The sequence below is a fragment of the Tinamus guttatus genome, unplaced genomic scaffold, assembly GCF_059628265.1.
Source record: "Tinamus guttatus ecotype Peru unplaced genomic scaffold, ASM5962826v1 Tinamus_guttatus_pri_ptg000386l, whole genome shotgun sequence".
NCBI classification, from domain to species: Eukaryota; Metazoa; Chordata; class Aves; order Tinamiformes; family Tinamidae; genus Tinamus; species Tinamus guttatus.
In genome coordinates, this window is record NW_028288920.1 from 727,044 (window position 1) to 749,778 (window position 22,735).

Consider the following 22,735-nt stretch of genomic DNA (forward strand, 5'->3'; position numbering starts at 1 on the left):
CATCTTCGATACAGGACCCTGGAGATGGCTGTTTCAGTTGTCTTTCTTGCACGACAAGTAGCACCCCAGAAAAATTAATGTCATGCGACACTTATGCCAAGCTACTTTGATAATGAAGGCTTAAATAATTGCTTTATTGCATCTGGCAAGATGAGAGATTTTTCTCTAGGCCCACTGGGTGTGAACATGAGGAATGAGCTCTTTCCACTTCAAGGTAAATGTCAACATAAGACGCTCCAGGGAATGAGCTGACTGTGAATATTTGTAGGCAGAGAGCAAGGATGTTTATAGGAACCACAGCAGTGAGGTCTAAAATTAACTTTCCAAAAGGAAAAACTTAATTTCTGAGTTCTCTGACTCTGGTTTTAGAAAGGGGACTTTTTAATGGTGCGTTTGCCCACAATGACAGGACTGGACATGAACCAGAGGATCCTCTCTGTGTCTACCTTGTTACAGCTTAAACTCAGCTGAAACATAACCCCAAATTATTCTCATCTCTGTCATTCTATCAAAAGTTATAACGCTCGGTCATACTTGAACTGTTTCCATTAAATGTTTTTTTTTCCAGTCTTTCATTGCCTTTTCCTTCTTTACTAAGCCTTCTTTTCCAGGCTATTTAAAATGTGTTTTTTTCAGGCACTCTGGTGAAGATGGCAACTGTCACTCCACGAAAAAGGAACCGTAGTTCTACTGATGGGTATGTTAACCAGGCATAAATATTTTTTTATTTGTTTTTTTTTTTTTTTCCATAAACAATTCTCTAATTCTTTCCTCACATACTGAGAATAAAATGAATGTTTAAAATTCTCAGAGCTTTAAAGTGAAGGCATATCAAGGTAGTTATAAAATGCACTATCATTCACCCATGTTTATCATGTAAGGTCACTAATGCTTTATATTGTACTGAGCAGCTTGGAAGTTTTCATTTAACATATAGGGAACTCTACATTAAAAATGATCATCAATCTAATAGCATAACATAGGCTGAGAAATGAGTAAAAGCCATTACACTGTTTTCATATCTTGCAGGCCTAGATTACTATTTTGAACTAGTACATTGGAGATTTTTTTTATTATTATTTTTATTTTAAAGAAAAGAAAGTTACCTAGTTTTGATAGTCACCTTCATAAAGTGCTTGTCTATATACACAACACTTGCTCATAGCCCTAGTCCTAAGCAGGTCACAGAAACGGTAGAGAGTGGTTGTTAACTAATTGCTAAGAAACTTAAGAAATAAAACCCCTGGCATTTGCATTTCTTTGCAGTAGTATTTCAGAAGAAGAAAATCCTACATGGAAAGCTTTTGATATACAGTTGAGAAATACATAAAACTGCACAGATGGTCTGAATATTCCTCAAGTGTTAATAGAAAGAAGATATCCTTTATTTGTATATATACACATAAACATGTGCACGTGTGCACAAATAAAAAAGTATCTATTATTTTTACCCTAAATCTGCTAAAGGAGGAGCCGTTGTCCGTGAACAAAACAACAAAAAAAGTTTTAAATCTCAAAGAATAGCTTGTTTTTTGTTCTTTCAAAACCACTAGCTGAACAGATATTTCTCATGTTTGCCCTGTATTTCCCCCACAAAAATATTTCTGGGTGGAGACCAAGAGTGAGGTTTGATCTGTGAATGAGAATGACACATACTTGGGAAAGTGAGCGCTGCTTTGGTCCTTGCTGAAGAAACACCTCGCTCAGTTAGGAACCAAACAATCATATGTAATAAGTCACGGCAGGAAGAAGAACAGCTCCATGTGTCCTTTATATAAACTGTATATATCTACATATTTTTGGCCAGATAATTTTAGTGAGGAACTGACAAACTTAGCTTCTCACATAGCCATTAGAGTGGTGTAAGGCTTTTGCCTTTTTGGAAAATGATATTAAAAAATGTGGGAATCTGGTTTTTCTTTTTTTTTTTCCTCCCACTTTATCAATCATACAGATGGGGAAGGGAGAGGAAAAGGAATCTTTTACAGATGCACAAATCTCATTTGATGGGGTTAGTCTGAAACGTATCAAGCATTTCTTCTGCTTCATCACTGACAGCACTGACTATGCCAGCAGCATTCCAGAAAATGAAATGGCTCTTGTTTCCCTGCACTTTATGATGTTTAGGCAGGAAAATAGATCAGTTCTTTAAAAAAGAAATGGCCTGAATGGCAAGAAATTCTTACCAATTCCTGTGTTGATCCCTGTTCCTGTTGGTTACAGGGTCTGTACTAATAGAGGAAACTATATTGAACTAAGCTTCGGTATTATTTAAGCAAAGTGGTTACTGGAAGGTTTCCCCATAGCATAGATGGCATTTTAATCTTTTTTTTTTCCTTCTTTTTTTTTTTCTTGTAGTGGATCCTTAGTATTTGCGACTCCAGTGAAAAGACTCATTGTAGACTTTGCTGAAGATCTGTCTCCACTCAAGAAATCGAGAAGTCATTGGTCTGCTTCTCAGATAAATTGGTCATCTAGCTCCAGTGATGATCAAAAAGAAAATGAGGCTGTTCCCCCAAAATCCCCCCTGTCAAGGAAGCTGGATAGATCCCCCCTCCAGACAGCCAGCGTCCCCACAGCTGCATCCAGGGAGTTCTCAGATTCCAATCTATCCCCAAAAGCTGCTGCCTCGTACAAGCCTGTGGTGCCTGTGATGTCCTTTTACAGGAAGGAAAAGCAATACCTCACTCCTCTTGAGAGGAAGCAATTGAATGAGAACTTCTTTCTCAGTGAGAGGAAAAACAGTGAAAATCTCCCAGCTGCCAGCAGGACTGAGAAGACCCAGGTGAACTTCAGCAGGAACATAAGCTCAAGACCAGCCAAGCGTACCGCAAATTCCAGACAGGGCAAAGCTCCTCCCAAAAAGCTTAAGAAGGCTAAGGGAGATATAGCACCTGGTAAAGCCAATGCAGAGAAAGAGAACGCGAATTCCCTAATTAAAAAGAAAATGGATGCGCCTTTCCGAGTCCTGAGCATGACAGTTAAACCCGCTCTGAAACTCCAGTCAGGAGCAGCGTTCTTTACGGCCAGAAAGAAATCACATTCTGGTTCTAAAAAACTACCCGTAGACCACAAGGCCCCCCAGGGTCTCCCCGCGACCCCACAAGGAAAGGATCAGCCCGCATTGCCAACAGCTAATCAGCCTAATTCAGGGGACACACACAAAAATCCTGAAGCTGGAAGTGCATTGAGAAGGATTTCGGTGCCTCAGAAGAAGGAAAAAGAACCCAGGGAGGAATTTACAAGCCTCAAAAATGAAGAGAGAGGTGCCGTTGGGGAAGGAAAGGCATCTCCACAGCAAAGCAGCAGCAGAAACCCTGCCCAGGCTCCGTTTTGCACCTCAAAACCTCCTGCTGGGGAAGCTACTGATGCAGAGAACGTGGTAGGTAGAGGAATGACCGAGGCGGGTGCAGCTTTTTGGGGGCCGTGCACTGAGCTGGCTTAGCAAGGCAGGATAACTCTTGTCCTTCAGCATGCAGGGGTACGTGTTGGTGATTTTGGCCTAGGAAAACTTCAACAGATTCGTTCCTGCCTTATGAAGGCATAAAACTGTAGCAAACCTCTAGCAACTTCTTGCTGTCATCCCTCTCTATAGCTACTGAACAGCACAGTGAAATACTCCATTTGTGATAGCTGGAAGGAAAGCTTTTTGGGGTGGTGTTTTGCAAAAACTAATCTGTATTTTTTTATTGTTTTTTCCACCATCAAGAGCAAAGCTGGAAAACAATTTTTTAAAAATGTCTTGTTTTTTCCAAAAGAAAAATAGATATTTCCTCAAAATTGGAGGGAGAGAGAGCTCTCAAGAACTCTGCTTCAACATTCCCTGAAGACCCCCTGCCCTTTACCTTTTCCTAGCCTTAAGCCTCTCAACAAGTGAAGCAGCTGGTCAGTGAAAGCAAAATTGATCTTTATTTAGAGATTTCTTCTGCATCATGAGAATTTTGTTTACTGGCACAGCCTCTGCAATAATTTGAGGGATGTTCCCAGGTTTTGATCTGCTGTTTTCTGCAGAGCAGAAATCTGCAATTGTTTTCTTGTTAGAAACCACGTGTGCTAGTTCTGCAGTGCTCTTAACCAAGGAAGTGAGGCTAAAACCAGTTTTCAATAATGAGTTTACCGAGTTGGTCATACAGACCAGAAGAATTTCAATCTTAGTGTATTATTAAAGAAGGACAAGCAATTTTTTTATTTATTTTTACGTTCCAAGTGGTTTTCTGGGATCCTCTTCCTTTTTAGGAAACCTCTGTCAAAATAGTTATTGGGGAAAAAAAAAAAGAGGCGAGAGCATATATGTTTTTAAACATACTTTTAATTCTTTTGCAAATCCAGCAGTGTTGGAATGGTTAAGCTTAGAAATGAGTCTAGCTCATTGCCAACCATTTAATTCTTGGCAGACCTCACTTTTAATTTTATGATTTGCTAGAGAATTGTTTAGTTTGGGATGTGGATGTTGCTTTCTAACTTGGTGCCTCAGTGTGAAAGGTAAGGGTGGCCCTGGAATGAGCGTAGCTCTAAAACACAAAATGGGAACAGCTTTTCATAGTATTTCAATTACTTTTAATGCCATATTTCGCTGTTGCATTCTGGCATCTAAAGTGTCTGGAAGTAGGAAGGGACATGGGAATACATTAGTAGTAGTTCATGCTTGGCATTGAGAAGAAACAGTGAAAAGGTGGGAAGGATTTTTTTATAGGACTAATATGTACAGGACTAATATTCCTGCATTAGATCAATAAAGGAAAATTTATGGCCCGCTTTGTTCACCTGCACTGTATGAGCAACCTCTCGCGTGCCTGATCTGATTATGAATTTGCTTTTACAGTGCAGCGTTAATAGAAGACAAATGTTGGCTTGTGCAACCTCATCTTGCACACGCAGTAAAACAAACTACAATTTGAAAATATTTGGGTCTGCTGCGGCTGCTTTTGCATTGGCAAACTATTTCTGGGAGGATAATTGCAAGAAGAGTGCACCAAAAAAATACAGTGACTCTGCTATTGCAAAATGGCAAAATTGATATAACCCAATCTAGTCTCAGTTCATGGCAGAGCTAGTTGCTTTTATATAATGACTCACTGGGTTCCTGATGAGATAGGAAATATTAGTCACATCCAAAAAAAAAAAAAAAAAAAAAAAAAACCCAAAACAGCATTTAAGGCAAAATCAACTTGGCAAGCTTTCATTTTTATTGAATATTTGCTGGAGGCTTCCAAAAGCTTTGAAGATGCATAGTTCTAGGCAGAAAACGAAGCAGGGCCCCAGAAATGCTAAACTGGGGAAGTAATAACAACACGTATGTCTAAGATTTTTTTTAGTTTTAGTTTTTATTTTTTGGGGGGAAGGTTTACTAAGAGGCAATGGCAAGCGAATCAATTCACCATGGAGTTACTACATTAATAACGATGGGTAGTCAACTAAGACTGCTTTGCTGTTGAAAAATACAACCAGTAGTAACATTTTTTAATGCTGTTTAACTATTCTGAAGAACACACCTGAACTATATTTGATTCACTTTTCAAAATCACACACAGAGTTTTCTTTTAGCTCTAAAACTGTGCCTTAATTTCTAGGATTCTGATGAAATCGTAGTCTGTGATTCAGATGATCAGGAGGTTGTTCCTTCAAGCCAGTCTCCACGTAAGGGGACCAAGAAAGGTGAGTCTGATCGTGTGTGACTTGGCGAGTGCCTCTTGTTGCTGTAGGAAAATCAAGTGGAAAGGATTTTAAGGGATTTAAAGCCTTAGATTATCTTCTCCCCGACAGGACCAACTATTAAGTTACAGATTTTTCTTTTTTTCGGATAGGCTGGGCAGTAACGACTGAGATTCCACAGTCTCCCTGACAAATCTGTTTAAATGTTGAACCATACGTATATTTATATTTATCCTAATATCTAACCTATCTTTCCCCTTTACCTTTCCAGTTACCTCACTCCCAGGGGGATTTGAGAAGTGATAATACTTATAATATTTAAAACTTATTAAATCTCTCCACATTAATTTCTCCCCCGGCTAAGTTAGCTTGGTTCTTTTAGGTTTCCTTTTAAGTTGTGATTTGTATTTTTTAGGGATCTGTTTCATTTTTTTTTTTTTCCTGTTCAGACTGAGCCTATCTTGCCCCTACTCGCAGGGGCAAGAGTAGGGGACAAGGCAATTCCTTAAATTGTTTATTCCTGATGCTCACCCATTTCCTGTTTTCTCCGTTTTTCCTCCTTTAAAGATAAGTAATATTTTAACCTTTATGTGTTCTCCAAATTCCCTCAGAAGCCTGGGGTTAATTTAATCTTAACTAATATTAAACTGTTTGTTTCATTGTTCTCTTTACATCTTTCTTTAGGCCAGTCCAAGTTGATACCCTCCTTTGTGTATTAGCTATGATAACACAATCACAGCTGATCACAGCTAAGTATTTTATTGATGACAGAACTGAAAAAGGCATTAAATATTTTTGTCTTACTTTATCAACTGTTTTAGCATTCCCTTCTCTTAGCCTTCCCCTCTGGAAGAGAAGCTTGGTGGTGGTCTTCATATTATAGACTGCTTTCTTGCTGCTGTGGCCTTTCTAGGTACAGCTCACTGTGTTTTGGCATTTCTGATTCCAATCCTTCATGTTGTTGCTGTGTTCTCCCTGAATTTCTCTTCCCCATGTGCTTCCTTACTTCTCAGCTGGTGAAGAACTTATGATTTAGCCATAATTACCTCTTAATTCTCCTCTTCCATGCTAGGGTAAATTGTACATCTGGTCTTAATCATTTTCTTGAGAAGTTGCCAGCACTCCTTCACTTTTTTTTCCCCCCCTTTAGACTTGCTTCCCATGGGAACTGATTTATCCGATTTCTTTGGAACTCGGTGAAGTTTATTTTCTTGAAGGTCACTGTTTCTCTGCCGAACTTCCTCCTCTTGTTCCGAGGAGTCATTTACCCTGTTGCTGCCAGCCACATTTCTTTCCGTTATCTCCACCTCTTCACTGCAAGACTCCCTCATTTTCTCCACCTGTAGCTGTTCCGAGCTGTCCTGTTCAATATTTACATGGATTTGTCTGTGGAATTTCAATCACTACGGCCTAATCTGTCAGGAAAAACTCTCCTCATTCCATTCCTGAAGCTCTGACACCATCGTCCTGTTGAACAACACTTTCTGTCACTGTTCCAAGTGCTGTCTGGGCCCGGTAACATCCTGCATTTACATGAAGTCTTATGCTTTTTGTCAAGTATTAGTATCCTCAAGACTCCTGTTCCATTTGTGATATTATCAAGAGACATTTTGGGGGTATCCTATTTCCTAAAAACAACTGGTTTGATGTTATGGTATGTTTTTAGGAGGCTGTTAGGACTATCTTTTTTTGCTTATGTAGGTGTTTGCTGTTGTTACTAAGGAATCTTTGTCTATGTGCAGTCAAAATATTACAAGAGCAGCAAGCAGCCAGCGACTAAGCTTTCTGTCCTTGGAGGGAAAATATTGCTAACTAATAATTTCCTTGTCTTTCCTTACCACTTTTGCAAAATTATCCCCAGACGTGCATCTTGTACACTGCAACCTAGCTCGAGTCCGTGCTTTTTTCCACCTTCTCCAGGATGAAGAAAGGCAGTTTTAGCCAAAGAGATGGAAAATAGGAGTGGAAACCTATGCCTGATTTACTGTTATTTATTGTAATAATTTATAAATAGCCAAGGAAACACTACCCTATTGCAGCAGGGTTTCCTGGTTGATATAATTGTCCAGAATTCCAGTGTGAGAAGGTAAAGTGTAGGATAACCTGATCAATGAAGTGGATTGCAGGTAACTTTTCTTGGATGTCAGTCACGTACCAGGAAGTTGTTGACACCATAATATAATAAAATATTGTTGTTTTCATGAGTTGTTATATACAGGAGTCTGGGGTTTCATCATTGTGTCTCATATCAAAGTCTCATTGATTCCTAAATTTCTGTTTTCGTATATCCGTATGTTCTGTAACTAAAAATTATTTTAAACCACGATAACTTTACTAATCTTTTCCAGAATTCTCTTCAACTGCTGTTGTCTACCCTATATTCAGTGCAGCTTCTGCCAGCAAGAAAAGGTATGTTAACCTTTGCAGACATTGCCACAGTGATCAGAAGAGCAGAATCTGCAGAAGCATTATCAAAGAAATAATAGTACTCATTCTAAAAGTAATGATACCTTCCCTGGCTGTGCCACTGTATCAAGACAAAAGAAATAATTCTCGGAAGCTTTCAGAATCTGTGGGGTATTTTTTGTGTGTGTGTGAAGATGAAAGGTTAATGTTGCTTGGTTTATGGTGCTAATAGTATGAAAATAAGGAATTACCCCCTTTCTACCTGTCTTTAGTGCATTTTATGGTTACAGAGCTAATGGGCCTCACTTTTTTCCAACTGAGAAGGAAGTAATGGTACTTTTCTCTTAGCCGTTGTTAACATTCATGCTATTGATCCCCAGAGCTAGGGGACTGATTCTGGGTATATTCAAGAACGACGCAGCCTTGATGCTGTTTGGGCCTGTGGTGTTTCTCCATTCACTTTCTGATTAGATATCAGGGTTGTCAGAACAGATTGTTCTTTGTATATTCATAATTTTACTACATGTTCATCACCAGCCAGTCTGTTTCCCTTCCTTGTCCTGGGGTTCAGTTCTGCAATATTCTTTGACTCCAGTGTCAAGTTGATGCTACTTTTCCATTAGGTTCCCTGCTGTTCTATGCTACCTTGTCCTTAGGTATGTTTTTGTCATTATTACAGTGCAGTGCCTAGCACTGACCACCCTGTTCAGGGTTTGCACTCTGGGAAGTATCTCTGTAAAAGGTACTGCTGTAGAGAAGACACCTGAAATGTGAAGATCTGAGGTACTAGTGAGGTGTTTTCATGTTGCATTCTCCTGCTGAGAAGTTTCATGCAGCAGCACCAGGCAGCAGTGTGCTCAAAACCTCTGCCATTTGATGTGGCTGCCAGAGATGAGACACAAGTTACTATAAAAATGGGCAAAAAGAATTAATTGACGCATCTACTTGTCTCTTCCACTTGCCCATGTGCCCCTGAGTGGGTCTTTTGTAAGTCTGTTGGGCTGTGTTTGGTATTTAGCATGAAATAGGTGAAACACAAGTATGTAAATTGTGCACAAACTGCTTAATTACTTGCAGGCACAAGGACTGTTTCACTTGTATAGTTGTACTAACTCATGCCCATGCTTCCAATGAGTTTATTTCTTCAACTAATTTGCTGCCATTCTCTTAGACTTCTGTTTCCTCACACAAGAACCAGAGCTATTGCTCCCTCTCCCTTATTGAGTCAACTTCTTGATACATTTTGCTAACAACAAAAACATTCTGAGCCTGGTTTATTGTGAACATAAACAGTTGAAATGACTTCTGAAAGAGCCAAAATAAACCTTCCAAAGTTTGTCATGCTGTTGTAGTCTTCTGTCCCGGAGAAGTGTCGAAAGAGAGATCCGATTGCAGTGTTTGCTTTGCTTCATCGTGTGGCTTTTCAAATACCTTCCGTGGTGCAAGTGGAATTCTGGAGGATGTGAAAATCCCAGTGTTTGCGATTAACTAAGAATCGATCCTGGATTTGCTGTCATCCCTTGGGAAGTGATGAGCACAAACTTTTCCTACTTGAAGTCGCTGCTTTGGAAATTCTCCTTAGAATCTAAATTGAGAAAAATGTTTCGTTTTGTGTCTCTCAGGTTGGGAATAAGTTTTGTGGCTCTATAGCACTTTAGGATTGCATGGGAAATGCCTCCTTACATACAAAGATCTAAGGGTAATGTTAGAAAAATACTGTGTAATTATTAATAACTAATACGTACTTCCCAGTAGCTCAAGCCCATGTCATAAATTTACAAATTCATATAAAGACTCCACGTGGATCTGTAGCTATATGAAAAATCCTCTCGGTTTTGCCTCCAGCACCAGGGGATTTTTCCAGAAATGCTGCAGATCTCTCTGTCTCCAGGTGCTGTTAGCAGGAGGGTCCTGGATTTATAGAGCTGAAGCAGACAACGGGTGGGAAAATGATCCTGGGAGCCCATATGGAGCGTGGCCTTCAGACCAAGCTACAGTAAACGTTGGCCAGAACTGTCCAAAATTCTCGTGTGCCTTTTGTGGAAGTGCTTTGGTTGTTGCAGTTCAGTTTTCCTGCTGGAATGGTGTCGTGCAGCCGTGCTGCTCTGCCAGGATTTGGAGTTTCTCAGTTTTTGTGCTGTATCACTTTGACTTCTTTAGGAACTGCTTCGTTATGGCTGGTGGTGGTGCCCCAATGTCCTTGAAAAAGCACATTTGGGGAATGAGAGGTGCTTGATGAGAGGTATTTAGCGCTCCTTGTGCAATTGCTGTTTGTCCTGAAGCAGCCCACGTTCCCTCTGGAGGACTTGGCATTGCAGGAAACTGGCTTTGCTGAATCTGATTTAGTTGGGATATTCTCTGATAAATGCAGCTGCTTTGTCCTGGCTTCCCAACTTGCAGTTTGAACCTGTGTGTGAAATGACTAAGTTATCTCCAAATGACTCAATTATCTCCAAATGACTCAATTATCTCCAAAATGGCTTTTCAGGACACAGGGCAGCCTGGAGGAACTGGCTACTCCGTGTGGATCCAACCCACCTCCCAGATTGGCTCTCAACCTGCAGAAAAGCAAGAAGACAAAAGGGCTCTGCAAACGCTCCAAGGATCAGATGATAATTGTAAGGTTCCCCTTGGGGTGTCCTGGGTCCTTTGGGAAGCCTGTGGCTATAGTAAAGAAGAAATGAGAAATATGTCTTGAGGCTGGGCAATAAGTGCATTTCCTGGCATATAAACCTCCAACAAGTCACGTAACGGGACAATGATTAACGTATTCAGCACTGTCCTCAATTTTGAGTATTGAATACATCTTTTTCCAGCAATTCAGATGCTAGGATAGTAGGAGTAGCTGGGAAATACATTTTTAAGGTTTCCCTGGGACTAACGCTTTTTTACATTTCAGAAGTAATAAGAGGTTTATGGAACATGATATTAGAGGAGGGGAAAAAAAGGAAAACTTAAGCAAACCAGTATGGATGCTATAGGAGTCAATTAGTTTGGCTCCTTTTCCTTTCCCACGGCTTTGTGAGCAGAGTCAGCACAGTCTGCAACCACAGTGCAAACGCCTGGTGTCAGCAAGGGCTCTTCTGAAGCAGGAACGTGCTTTCTCCCCTCACCCTCTCTTTGTTTTCTCTTTTTTTTCTGTTTTTCTCCTTGAATCATTTGTAACTAAGAGTTTAACCTGAAACTTAGGTCTGTTCATGGTTGCCTGTTAAGCAGCTGTTCTGTTGTTGCCTGAAATCACTTGCAGGAAGTTACAGGATACCCCTCATCTAGTGACATTTAGTGCCTTCTTTTCCCCTCCTTGTGCCCTGACAAAGCAGGGCATTTTTGTTTTCCAGATAAGCAAAACAATGGTCTTTGTTTTACAAGTTACCTGTTTATTTATTCCAAGGTTTTTGCTGTACCGATTGCAAGGCTTGTTCTTGTTCAAAGTAACAGATTTATCATAATGCCTCAAGTAAGGAAATGTTGCATAGTTTAAAACATTCTGCAAATAAGCAGTAGCTTGTTCTCTTTTCAAATTCAAATGAAACCAAATATTTGAGTCTTTAGTTGCTCCTATACCTAACTCTTCACCTAATTCCTAAGCCGGTTATTTGTTTGAACAGCTGCTCAGTGCTGCTGCTTAGCTGACCCTGTTTCTCTCCAGGATGCTGGGCAGAAGCATTTTGGGGCTGTTATTTGCAAGTCGTGCGGCATGATCTACACAGCTGCTAGCCCGGAGGACGAAGCCCAGCACATCCAGCACCACGACAGATTCCTCGAGGGACTCAGATATGTGGTGAGGCAAAGGTTGCATTTGCATGGGAGCTAAGGGACAGCGGAGGAAGTTGTGCGTGTTATTCAGGTACAAAGTGAAGGCAGCTGCACAACAGGATTTGTTGTCCAAAGGGGAGGTTGAAATGCGTTACATGCAATCCCAACAACTGTCTCTGTTCATCACGTTGATAAATGTGACTTGACTTTCTTCCTGCAAACTGAAGTGGTTCAAATTACACCTTCATCTGCCAAAGTTTTCACAGAATCACTTTCTCTCTTGCTGGATCACTGACTTATTTGTTTTTGTTTCTTTTTGTTTCTTTTTCTTTTTTTTTTTTTTTCCCCTTGGCAGGGCTGGAAGAAAGAGCGGGTTGTGGCAGAGTTCTGGGATGGGAAAATTGTACTGATTCTTCCAGACGACCCAAAATACGCAGTGAAGAAGGTGCCGTTTCTCAGCCCGGGCTTGTCCTGGGTTAGCTTTCTGCTGGCTCAACTCCACAGACTACCTCAGTGTGCATGACCATGTGTTGCTTGCCAGTGCACAGGAGGGAATAGGAGAGCTGGGTGGGAGCGTGACGGCTTGGACTGGAGCAATCCAGGTTGTTTTGGCCTTGTTCCCCTGGAGAGGGACAGCAGCTCTGCTCCCAGCACCCAACCTCTTACCCTTAAATGCCCAACATAACCTGATCTCTGCTGCAGCGAGGAGGAGGGATCTGCAGTTGCTTTAGCTCCTCGATGCTGAGATAGGAGCCACTTGCTCTCCCTGAGCGTTTGTTTATTCACGAGGGCAGTTGCTGTGGCTTTTGTAGAGATGCCCTTGTTTGAAGGGAGTGAATAACCTGTTACCTGGCACTGAAATTGCTGCAGCAAGAAATGGGATGAGCAGCTGGAGGGCTGGGGTGGGATGGAGTATGGAGCAGCACGAGGACAATGATGGAGACGCTCTGCCCAATCCAACTGGTGTCATCAGCTCAGTACAGCACAAGCTGGAAAACACTGCTGTGCACGCCAGGGCAAGGATAGTTAAGCACATTGTCCAAGGAACTTCTTTGTAGCTGCAGAGACTCCTTTTAGACAGGCTTTGTGGAGAAAAGCAGGTTTTGGACACCTGTGCTGTAATTTGCCCGTGTACAAGGAGGTCGTTGCTGTGCTACAGGGTTTCTTGTTAAGCCCCCTGCTTAAAAACTGCTTCTGAAGAGGCTATTCCTAAATAGTAGGCACAAAATGCAGGAGTAGCAACATGGGCAGCACAAACCCCGGTGTCATAGGGAGGTGCAAAGCATCCTGCAGCTGCACCGTGAGGCCTTGCCTTGGGCCACCACTGAATTATATTGGGGGAACAAACCCCATTTCTGGCAGGATTCACCCCGAATTGAAGGAGGTGCACACTGGGTGCTCGCATAACTCTGTGCTTGTTTTCTTTAGGCAGAAGAGGTGCGGGAAATAGTCGATAACGAACTAGGATTTAAGCAAGTTAGGCTGAACTGCCCAGCCAAGACCAAAATGTATCTGTTTGTGTCCAATGAGAAGATGATAGTTGGGTGCTTAGTGACCGAATCCATCAAACAGGTACGTGGTGTTAATTGTATGGGCAGGGGGCAAAATTTCAGGCAAAATGTTCAGGAGTTATGTGGTGGCTGCTGTATGTCCCTTCAGGAAAGAGTAGTTTACCACAATCCGTGTGATTAGGTTAGGGGTTGACCTGCTGGAAAGCAGCTCCATGGAGAGGGATTTGGGAGTCCTGGTTGACACCAAGTTCCCCGTGAGGCAGCAACGTGCCCTGGTGGCCAAGAAGGCCAATGGGCTCCTGGCTGCAGCAGGAGGAGCGTTGGCAGCAGGGCCAGGGAGGGGATCCTGCCCCTCTGCTCAGCCCTGGGGAGGCACCTGGAGCCCTGGGGGCAGCTCTGGGCTCCCCAGGACAAGAGGGACCTGGAGCTGCTAGAGAGGGGCCAGCGCAGGGCCACGAAGGTGATGGAGGGACTGGAGCAGCCGTCGTGTGAGGAAAGAGTGAGCGAGCGGGGCCTGTTGAGCCTGGAGAAGAGAAGGCTGAGAGGGATGTGAGCAACATGGACAAGTAGCTGAGGGGAGGATGTAGGGAGGATGGGGCCAGGCTCTGCTCGGTGGTGGCCGGTGACAGGACAAGGGGTAACGGGGACAAGCTGAACCCCAGGCAGCTCCATGTCCATGTGAGGAAGAACTTCCTTGGTGTGAGGGTGCCTGAGCCCTGGCACAGGCTGCCCAGAGAGGCTGTGGAGGCTCCTTCTCTGGAGATGTCCAACCCGCCTGGATGCCCCCTGTGCCCCGTGCTCTGGGTGTCCCTGCTGGAGCAGGGGCTGCACTGGATGATCCCTAGAGGTCCCTTCCAACCATTCTGTGTGTCCCAACAGGCTTTCCGGGTGCTGTCGGAGCCGGCAGCGGCGCAGGCGCCCGGGCAGGACGTGCTGCAGCCCCAGCGCGCCTGGCGCTGCTCCGCCGAGCCCGAGCCGGCCCTGTGCGGCGTCAGCCGCGTCTGGGTGTTCAGCCTGGCGCGCGGCAAGGGCGTCGCGCGGCGCATGGTGGACGCGGCCAGGTACGGAACGCGGCACCGCGGGTGCAGGGATCAGGGGCCCCTTGGTCTTGAGGGGGAAGCGAGACCGCATCGAAAAGAAATACCCCAAAAAACACTTAGAATAACATGGGTGCTTTGTTCCCTAAAGGAAAAGTGGAGATTTGTATCATTTCGCAAGTCTGAAATCCTCCCTTGCCAGCGAAGTGGTATCAAGTGGATTAAAAATACCTAACTTGACACATAAAGCACAAAAATACCAAGTATTGACAGAAAACGGCACATAAAAACATAAAAATACATAACGTGAGCGTGAGCCAAGTTACAAAGTGCTGGGTGTAACGTGAACAGAGAACTACATTGACAGGACTTTTAAAGAAGACTTATTTTGCTTGGAAAGGAATATGTTTTCTTAATTGAACACGTTGATGTGCCTGAAACCTTGAGTTTTTCCAGGTGGGAAACTCCAAGCGTTTCAAGTGCAGGCAGCTTTGGGACTGAAAAGAGCACTTTTGGGAAGGCTCCCCATGCCTGAATATGGAAACGTGATGGTGGTCAGTGGGCCTTGAGTCACGCACACGGTCTCTGTGTGTAGTATCTGCTCTCTGTGTTTGTAAACACAGCTCGGTATCCCCAGGGTTCACCAGCCAGGGGTTGATTTCCCTTTGCTCTGTTCTGTGGTTAGTGCTTGGCTTGCCAGAAATAGGAGCCAAAGGGCCCTCGGGGACCCCTAGATGCCCAGGACCGCCTTGGTGGGGTGCCCTGGGCCCTAATGTGAGCCCTGCTAGGGTTGTAAGGGGTGTGAGGTGTTCTCTGACTGTATCTATCTTGTGTATCCTTTTTGCTAATCTTAAAATTCCTCCAGAATCCAAGACAGCAAAGTGGCATCTCGCCCCCATCCCCTCTGGGTTGAAAACAAGGGTATAAATGGAGCCAGCTCCCGGGGAGAAGGGCCCAGAGGGGATCCCCAGGGTGGAACGTTCCACAAGTTGCATAAAACACCCGTTACCTGCTGTGTTCTCCCTTCCAGGAGCACGTTCACGTACGGCTGCTACCTAAGCACGGACGAAATCGCCTTCTCCGATCCCACACCGGACGGCAAGCTCTTCGCAACGAAATACTGCCAAACCCCCAACTTCCTTGTTTACAATTTTATTTGTTGTAATCAACCCGCGTCGGCTAGCGTAAGCTGAATCAAAGCTCACTTTATTAATTCATCTGTTTTTAAATGTTATTTTAAGTGGTGTTCCTGGGCCAAACTGCATTTTCCTACTGAGCGCTAGTTCCTCTCTCTGTCTTGGGAGCAAGGAGGTGGGTCACTTTCTGTACAGAACTGTTGTATATTTTAATGGATGCTGTGAAGCCAAGCAACCAAAAGCTTGCTTGGATATCAGCCAGATGGTTTTTCAAATGTTTATTCAGAATCTAGAGTTTATTGTAATTTAATTTCTTTAAAAGTTCTATTAATATAAAGATGGTTCTTGTTTCTGGATGGCTACTTAACCTTGGACCTTAACCTGGCTGCAAATTTGTGCAAACGGGGTGAGCAAGAGCAGCCCTAAAGCTGCCCTAAAGTCCTGGGCTGCGGCATGTGACACAGGGGACACGTGGGCCGTGGGGAAAGGGGGTGTTTGGGGTAGGGAAGCTGGTCCTGGCAGCGCCTGTTCAATAAACTGTGAAACCTCAGCTGCCTCCATGAGCTTCTGTGACCGTAAGGGGGGAAAATAGCCCAAACTTCCCCAAATCTTTGAAAGGTGATAGGGGAAGGAGGTGCTAGCTCTGCTCTTGAGCTCCAAAGAGTGGCTAAAAGGGAGGCAGAAGGAAATATAGGAATATACCTTGCCTTTCTCCAGCTGTGAGTCAGAGCTTTCCTAACCTAGCCCTGTTTGCTCCCCGCGCTCCTCCCTTTGGTGCCCACCCACCTGGGGAGGGTTGGGAACAACCCCAGAGGGAGAGGCGGGAGGAAAACAGCAGCCCCTTCTCCACCTTTGTGGGAAATAAGTTTATTTTGGACCTTTCAGTCAGAAAAGAGAGACAAAACAGAGCAACAACTGAGCTAACAGACACCTACAAGGGCTGATACTCTATTTACAACGGGGATGCAACAATTAAAACTGACATAAGAGGCCCCTAAGGACTTAAGTGCAGCTTAGAGGGAGGTCACAAGGCCCAGGCCTGTCCTTAATCTTAAGTAGTGCTAGAGCAGGGGGTTGCCTTACAGAACGGAGCCTCGGTGGAGGCACTGGGGGAGCCTTCACCCGCTGGAAGGGTAGAGGGGCAGCGCGGTCTCCAGCGCGCGCACGATGTCGGCGGCCGCGGGGCGCGCGCGCGGCTCCTCGCCGGTGCACACGGAGAACAGTTCGATCATGGGCTGGTACGAGGCGTCCAGCTCGTCCATGTTGAGGGCCGGCCGCGTGCCCAGCGCCGCGTAGTAGGCATCCTCGTCGAAGTCGTCCTCGTCGAAGGAGGCGTCTGGCCAAGGACACAACGCGGTGGTAACGGCAGCGCCCGCCTGCCCGGGGCTTCTGCTACACCTTGAACCTTCATTTCCACCCCCTTTTTTTTTTTGTAGAAAACGCAGGATGGTGGATTTGGACCCTCACTCGCCCCAGATCAACCTCGGTTCTCTTGGCTCCTGCAGCTTCACCCTTGGCACCCATTACCCCTCCTCAGGGCTCCTGCCGCCCAGGTACTGAGTCTACTGCTTTAACCAGCACCTCTCACCTCATCATCCAGCCCCAAACCCACTTCTGTTCGCTCTATTTCCCCCTTGATGCAAGGCGCTTATTTTAAAGCTGGATCCTCCTCGCTTCTCCCTGCGGGATAAAGCCAAGTTGCCCCTCCGGAGGCAGCAGCCTGGGAAGGAGAGTCCCCTGCCCGCCCTGGGGCTGGCACCAGCTTCCGACCACGAGCGTGGAGGCTTCTCCTCTCCGAAAAGAGCCACTACCCGACGCGGCTCTGCTCTTCCCTTGGAGCACGATGGCAGTTTCAGGCGTCCCGACCGCATCGTGGCGGTGTCAACTACACAGCAGCCACCACCCCGCCGCTCTGAGGGCCCCAAACGGGCGCAGAGCTCGTCCCTGGGACCTCAGGGGACAGTGGTGCAGCTCGGGGACACCTCCCAGCCCCGCTGCCAGGGCAGTGTGGCAAGCAGCCCCCTTTCCAGCCCTCTCCAGCTGTTTTGAGGAGCAGCTGGAGCGCCTACAAAGAGCGCCGGCTCGCGCCGCCGCTAGTTACCATCATTACTCGACTCGCCCTTTGGGTTTAAACAGCCAAACAAACTTGAAAGCGGCCCAGCCACCTGCAAAAACACTCGGGGAAGCTGGCAGGGACACGGAAAGTCCTCGGGGCAGCGAGGCCGACACGGGGTTACAGGCGGCAGGAAAAGGCAGGGCTGCTCCCTAGGCCTCGCTGCGGCTGCTCCCGTTTCCTTAAGGAGCCCCAAAGGCCCAAGACAAGCGGATTCAGCCCCTGGGCTTTGATGGATTTCTGGCTGTGTGGACAGATGGGACGGGTGCCAGGCCCTGGGCTGGCAAATGCTCAACACTGGTCATTTTGGTGGTACTCACATGAACTGTAAAACTCAATTCCACTAGGAAAATAAAACGCTTCCACGAACGGAAGTCGCTTGGCAGCCCACAAGAAGCTGGCAAAAAAATAAAGACCAACCTTCGTCATCGCTGTCACCTCCCAGGGTGAGGTGGGGCACGGAGAGGGTCATCATCTCCCAGAGCGTGAGGCCGAAGGCAAAGATGTCGGCCTTGTCGGTGATGACGCCGCCCTCGTGCAGCGCCTCCTTGGGCTTCCAGGGCTCGGTGCCGATGTAGCACGCGGCCGGGTCGCTCACTGCAAGGGAACGAGGGCCGTGGGCAGCGCTGGGGCTCGCAAACGCGGCGCACGGCGGCACGGCCCTCCGCAGGGGCCGTTCCGAGCGTTCCCGCTCGCATCGGAGCCGCTCGGAGGCCAAATTCGCATCCGAGAACCGGATCCGCTGTGCTCTGTGGTTCAATCCCTACTGCGAGGAAGCCTCCAAGGAAGAGACGAGGGCCTGGGTTTGACACGGGTGTTTCCCCTTCCCAGCTTTGCTCCTCGAGGGATGCGAGAGCAGGGAGAGAAGCACTTTGAGGTCGGACCTCCCTTTCCCAGGGCCTCCCAGGGCCGGCCTGGCCCCATCGCTGCCCGCACCGCAGTACTCCTGCTGGCCACACCGTCCCTTTGCTTTCTTCAGCACAAGTCAAGTTCTTGCCAGTTTAATTTAACATCTCGGCAGGTTATTTAGCCTCAGGAGCGTCCAGACAACCAAGCGCTTCACCAGCCCCGTCTGTGAGGAGAAGCAAACGCCGACATTCCCAAACGCTCCGCAGGGACCCGCATCCCTTGCGAGGTGGGTGGATGTCGTCTCCTGAAGAACCCGAGGAGGCAAAGCCAAAATCGGGTTGAGGCAAAAGGACGTCTTCCTGCCCCAAAACTGATGCTTTAACCACACTCCTCTCTGGGAGATTACGCCGGGGCGTTGCCTCTAGTTCTCCTGCTCCTCGTAAAAGGCAGCAGCAACTAATAAAACCATAAGAGAGCAGCTTTATAAATTACGAGGCTGCTGCAGGCCCGGGCGCTGCGGAAGGCGGCGTAGGAGCGAGTTCTTGTAATTAACCCAAACACATTCCTGCCCTTCACGGCCAAGCCGCGACGCCACCGGGCATCTGCTTCTCATTGACGTGAAGCCTTCATAATGTTTGCGTTTGGCTCACGCCTCCTCCCAGCCCCGTGAGAAAGACGCGTTTACTTAACTCTCTGGCAAGAGCATCTCCTCATGGGCGGCCGGCGGGGCCTGATCCCGTTATTCCTCATGCCGGGATTCCTCCTGCTGGCAGGAGGCTGAGCTAGGGGCAGCTCTTCGCACTGGGAAGGGTCCTACCTCCTTGCTAGAGGAAAAGCGGGATGGATGGACGGACGTGGCCGCTTGCCCACGGCTCGGCAGGGAGCTCCTTGATCGTCTTCACCCACACGCAGAGCAAACATGACAAGACCACAAGGCCCGTGTTCCCCGCTCACAAAGCCACGTGCCAAAAGCCAAACACTCGTGTCCCCTCCTGGCAGCCCAACCTACCCGTCATGTTTTCATCCAGGGGCAGGGACACGCCGACATCGCAGATCTTTATGGTTTCAAAGTCACCTTTAACCACCACGTTGGACGACTTGATATCTCCATGGAGCAGCTTCTTATCGTTGTGGAGATACTAGGAGGCAGAGAGAGAGGCAGTTAGCACCTGCGCACGCACTGAGCTACACAGAGACAGGAGGAGACATCAGACGTAGACAGCAGAGCAGCGACACCTTAATATTAAAGGCAATTAGCCTTAAAATCACAATGTTCAACTGCACCACGTATATAACAGCCACGGAAACACTCAAGACAAGCAGGCTGAGCTGGGGAGCACGGAAGGGTTAGAGCGGCCCCGAGCACTTTACATTATTAACAGCAAAGCCTGAACTTGCACGGGGCACGTTGCTCCGTTCAGCCCAGTTTGGGACTTAGAGCTACCTTTTAGGAAAGAACTTCACCCCATCTCAAGCACAGCAACAGATATTGGAGAAGGTGTGAGAAGGCACCCGCTGGTGGCCAAGCACACACCAGATTTTAATCTCAGGAGCTCGGAGTCGTCTCTCCTTGGTGGCAACAAACCCTCTGTCCTGGCTTGGGAAACCTGCGTGTGGCTTTGACCACCAGCAGAACCTGGAGGAGCTGGGGCGAGGAAGCTGATCCTCCCATCAGGCTGCTCCGTGTCCCTGCTTTGGGAGCTGGAAGAAGCATCCCAGCCTCTTCCCGCTTGTCCGAGGAGGGAAGCAGAAGGTTAACACATGTCCCTGCCTTCTTCATTCCCTCCTGTGACCACCCAGGACCTGCAGACTTTCCCCAGGAGCAGCCCACGTGCTGCTGGGCTAGTGAGCAGGGCCAGCAGGTAGCCCTAGGGAAGGGCAGCATCAGCTCTGCCTCGTGGATTCTCACTATATAATTAAACACTCCATATTACTTCGGTAAGTAGCACTTTGGGGCTCAGACTGGCTGGTTTTCACCTCAGTTTTTGCTCACGTGTGCTGCACTCAGCCTTCTCACAGACCAAAAATGTTTATTTTTCCATTCTCACCAGTGTATGCGGTTCTCAAACGAACAGCAGAGGTTAATATTAAACATACCTGCAGCCCCCTCGCCATGCTCAGGGCGACCTTGAAGATGGTAGCAGCAGGGAAAGGGCCCAAGTGCTCCGAATTCCGCTCCTCAATTAAGTCGTTGAGAGATTTTTCTCCTCCGTACTCCATGGCAAGACACATGCTGCCGTCGTGGGCCTTGGCAAACGCGCGGTAACCTGCGGACCAAGATGTTTGTTAGAGCTGGAAGAGGCAATTCCCCATCTCACACCCCTGATCTGACAAAGGAGCCGCACTGAGAAGCAAGAACAGGAGCCACAAACCTGGAGGCAAGACCCTCCGCAACAAGGAGCAGGAGCTGCCACAGACACCCCCGTTTTTGCCTTCATTTCATCATTCTCCCTCTGTGCTTTATTCCCACCCTTAAACATGGCTTGTCAGGCGGAAGCATAAATGGAAAAATCTTGAGAACAGCCCAGCAAAAGCCTCGTTCTCCAAGTGATTTACGGCACATTTTACAAAGGGCAATGAAAACGTTCACGATGTGACAGGTCTCTTTGCTCTTAAATTCCCAACTCTCCAATTTAAAGGCATGAAAGGGAGCCAAGTTTTCTGGTCACACGTAGCAAATTCCAGTAGAAGTGACAGCACCTACGTATCTTAAAGTAAGGAGAAAGCCAGAGTTGCTCTTTCAGCTGTCAGGAGAGATTTTAGGGAAGATTAGAGCTGAAAATAAGCCACAAAACAGTTTCTCAAGGTGTTTCTAACACCGACAGCCAAGAGATGGGCACTTAGAGCCCATCGCAGCCCGTAACAAAGGTAAGTCCATGAGTTAGTAGCCAGGTTAGTTTAATAAGCTGTGCTGGGTGCAATAAAGGCACAGGCTGCAATTCCGCAGGTATTTGCGGCTCCAGAGCACTTACCCACAATGTTTGGGTGCTGGAGGTTTTTCAGGATCCTGGCCTCGTCGTTCAGCCTCTTCTGATAGATGCTTTGCTGGCTCTTATTGCACTGGGGGTTGATTTTCTTCACGGCCCACGGGGACGACGAGGAGCCTTTGGGAGATCTGCACGGCGAGAGGGGACACCCCTGGGAATGCTGAACTGCCCCAGCTTCCGAAGCCAGGGAAGGAGCCATTCCCAAGGGCTGGGATGGGTGGAATTTAAAAGGAAACCGAATCGCTTCCCACCCTGCGGCATCTTTTCCGCCCGGACGCGGCTGCACCCGCGCGCTCGCACCTACCTCTTCATCAGGTAGACGTTGACCCCCGTGCCGTACCCCAGCTTCTCCATGAAGGGGGAGGCCGGGATGGTGACGGCGGCTGCCCCCGCGTCTACGAAAAGGGGGCGAATGCAACGGGCCGCGGGCGGGAGCCGCCGCGGAGCCCCCGGCCCCGCTCGGACCCGCTCCGCCACTCACCGGCTCCGTGGCCGCCCCGCGGGCACCGCGGGGACCTGAAGGCTGCCATGGCCGGGGTGCAAGAGCCCCGGGACGTCCCTCGCCGGGCACCTGCTACCTGCGGGGACACGTTAAGGCTTCCTTATATATATATATAGACATCCCTGTATACGTCCGGCTGCTGCTGGGGGGGACAGGGAGACACCCCCCTCCTTGAAGGGATGTCCCCGCCGGGGTGAGGGGGGCTCCCAAAAAGGAGGGGAGGGTGGGGGGGGCACGGGGAGGGGGAGCTGTAGCCCCCCTGGATCCCTGTTTGTTGGAGAGGGAGGGAGGACAAGGAAGGATCCACCCGGACGCCGGGGCCCCCCTGGGCGGGGAGGACGGGGAGCCCCTCCCCAGACACCAGAGGGGATGGGGGGGCCCCCCTAGGCCTTCTGGGTCCCCGTTGGGGTCGGGGGAAGAGGAGAGGCCTCCCCGCCCCGTCACGGGATGGAAGGGGGGGGATCGCGGAGGCCCCCCCGGACCCTGTTGGGGGGAAGCGGAGAGGGGGGAATGAGGCGGAGACACCGGGGTCTGAGAGGCCCCCCAGGACCCCTGGGTCTCCGATGAGGCCCCCCAGGACGCCGGGGCCCCGATAAGGAATAGGGGGGATCGGGAGCCCTCCCCCCGCGGCCGTTACCCGCCGCCGTTCGAATGGAGGCGCGCGCGGGAAGCCCGCCCCGTCCTCCCGCTACGGCGGCCGCCGCGGGACAAAACGGCGCCAAACGCGAGGGGGCGGAGGGAAAGTGGGAGGGACAAGGCCGGGGCGGGGGCGGGTCGCGAGGGGGC

General features: G+C 47.8%; 2 protein-coding genes across 2 annotated transcripts; one reads left to right on the forward strand and one right to left on the reverse strand.

Moving 5' to 3' along the window:
- The first annotated feature begins 600 nt into the window (after positions 1 to 600).
- Positions 601 to 15,576, forward strand: ESCO2 (establishment of sister chromatid cohesion N-acetyltransferase 2). The gene is made up of 10 exons (XM_088530731.1): positions 601 to 697; positions 2,359 to 3,382; positions 5,571 to 5,655; positions 8,001 to 8,061; positions 10,547 to 10,676; positions 11,708 to 11,839; positions 12,170 to 12,259; positions 13,243 to 13,386; positions 14,205 to 14,386; positions 15,393 to 15,576. Exons 1-10 carry the CDS (start codon positions 651 to 653, stop codon positions 15,553 to 15,555), a joined length of 2,058 nt encoding a protein of 685 aa, XP_088386857.1. The 5' UTR covers positions 601 to 650; the 3' UTR covers positions 15,556 to 15,576.
- A 1,040-nt stretch (positions 15,577 to 16,616) lies between these two features.
- On the reverse strand, positions 16,617 to 21,977 carry PBK (PDZ binding kinase). The gene is made up of 7 exons (XM_088530767.1): positions 21,929 to 21,977; positions 21,752 to 21,842; positions 21,433 to 21,575; positions 20,558 to 20,727; positions 19,470 to 19,599; positions 18,032 to 18,208; positions 16,617 to 16,834 (listed from the first exon to the last, which is right to left on the reverse strand). The coding sequence occupies exons 1-7, from the start codon at positions 21,975 to 21,977 to the stop codon at positions 16,617 to 16,619; spliced, it is 978 nt and encodes a 325-aa protein (XP_088386893.1).
- Between the last annotated feature and the right edge of the window lie 758 nt (positions 21,978 to 22,735).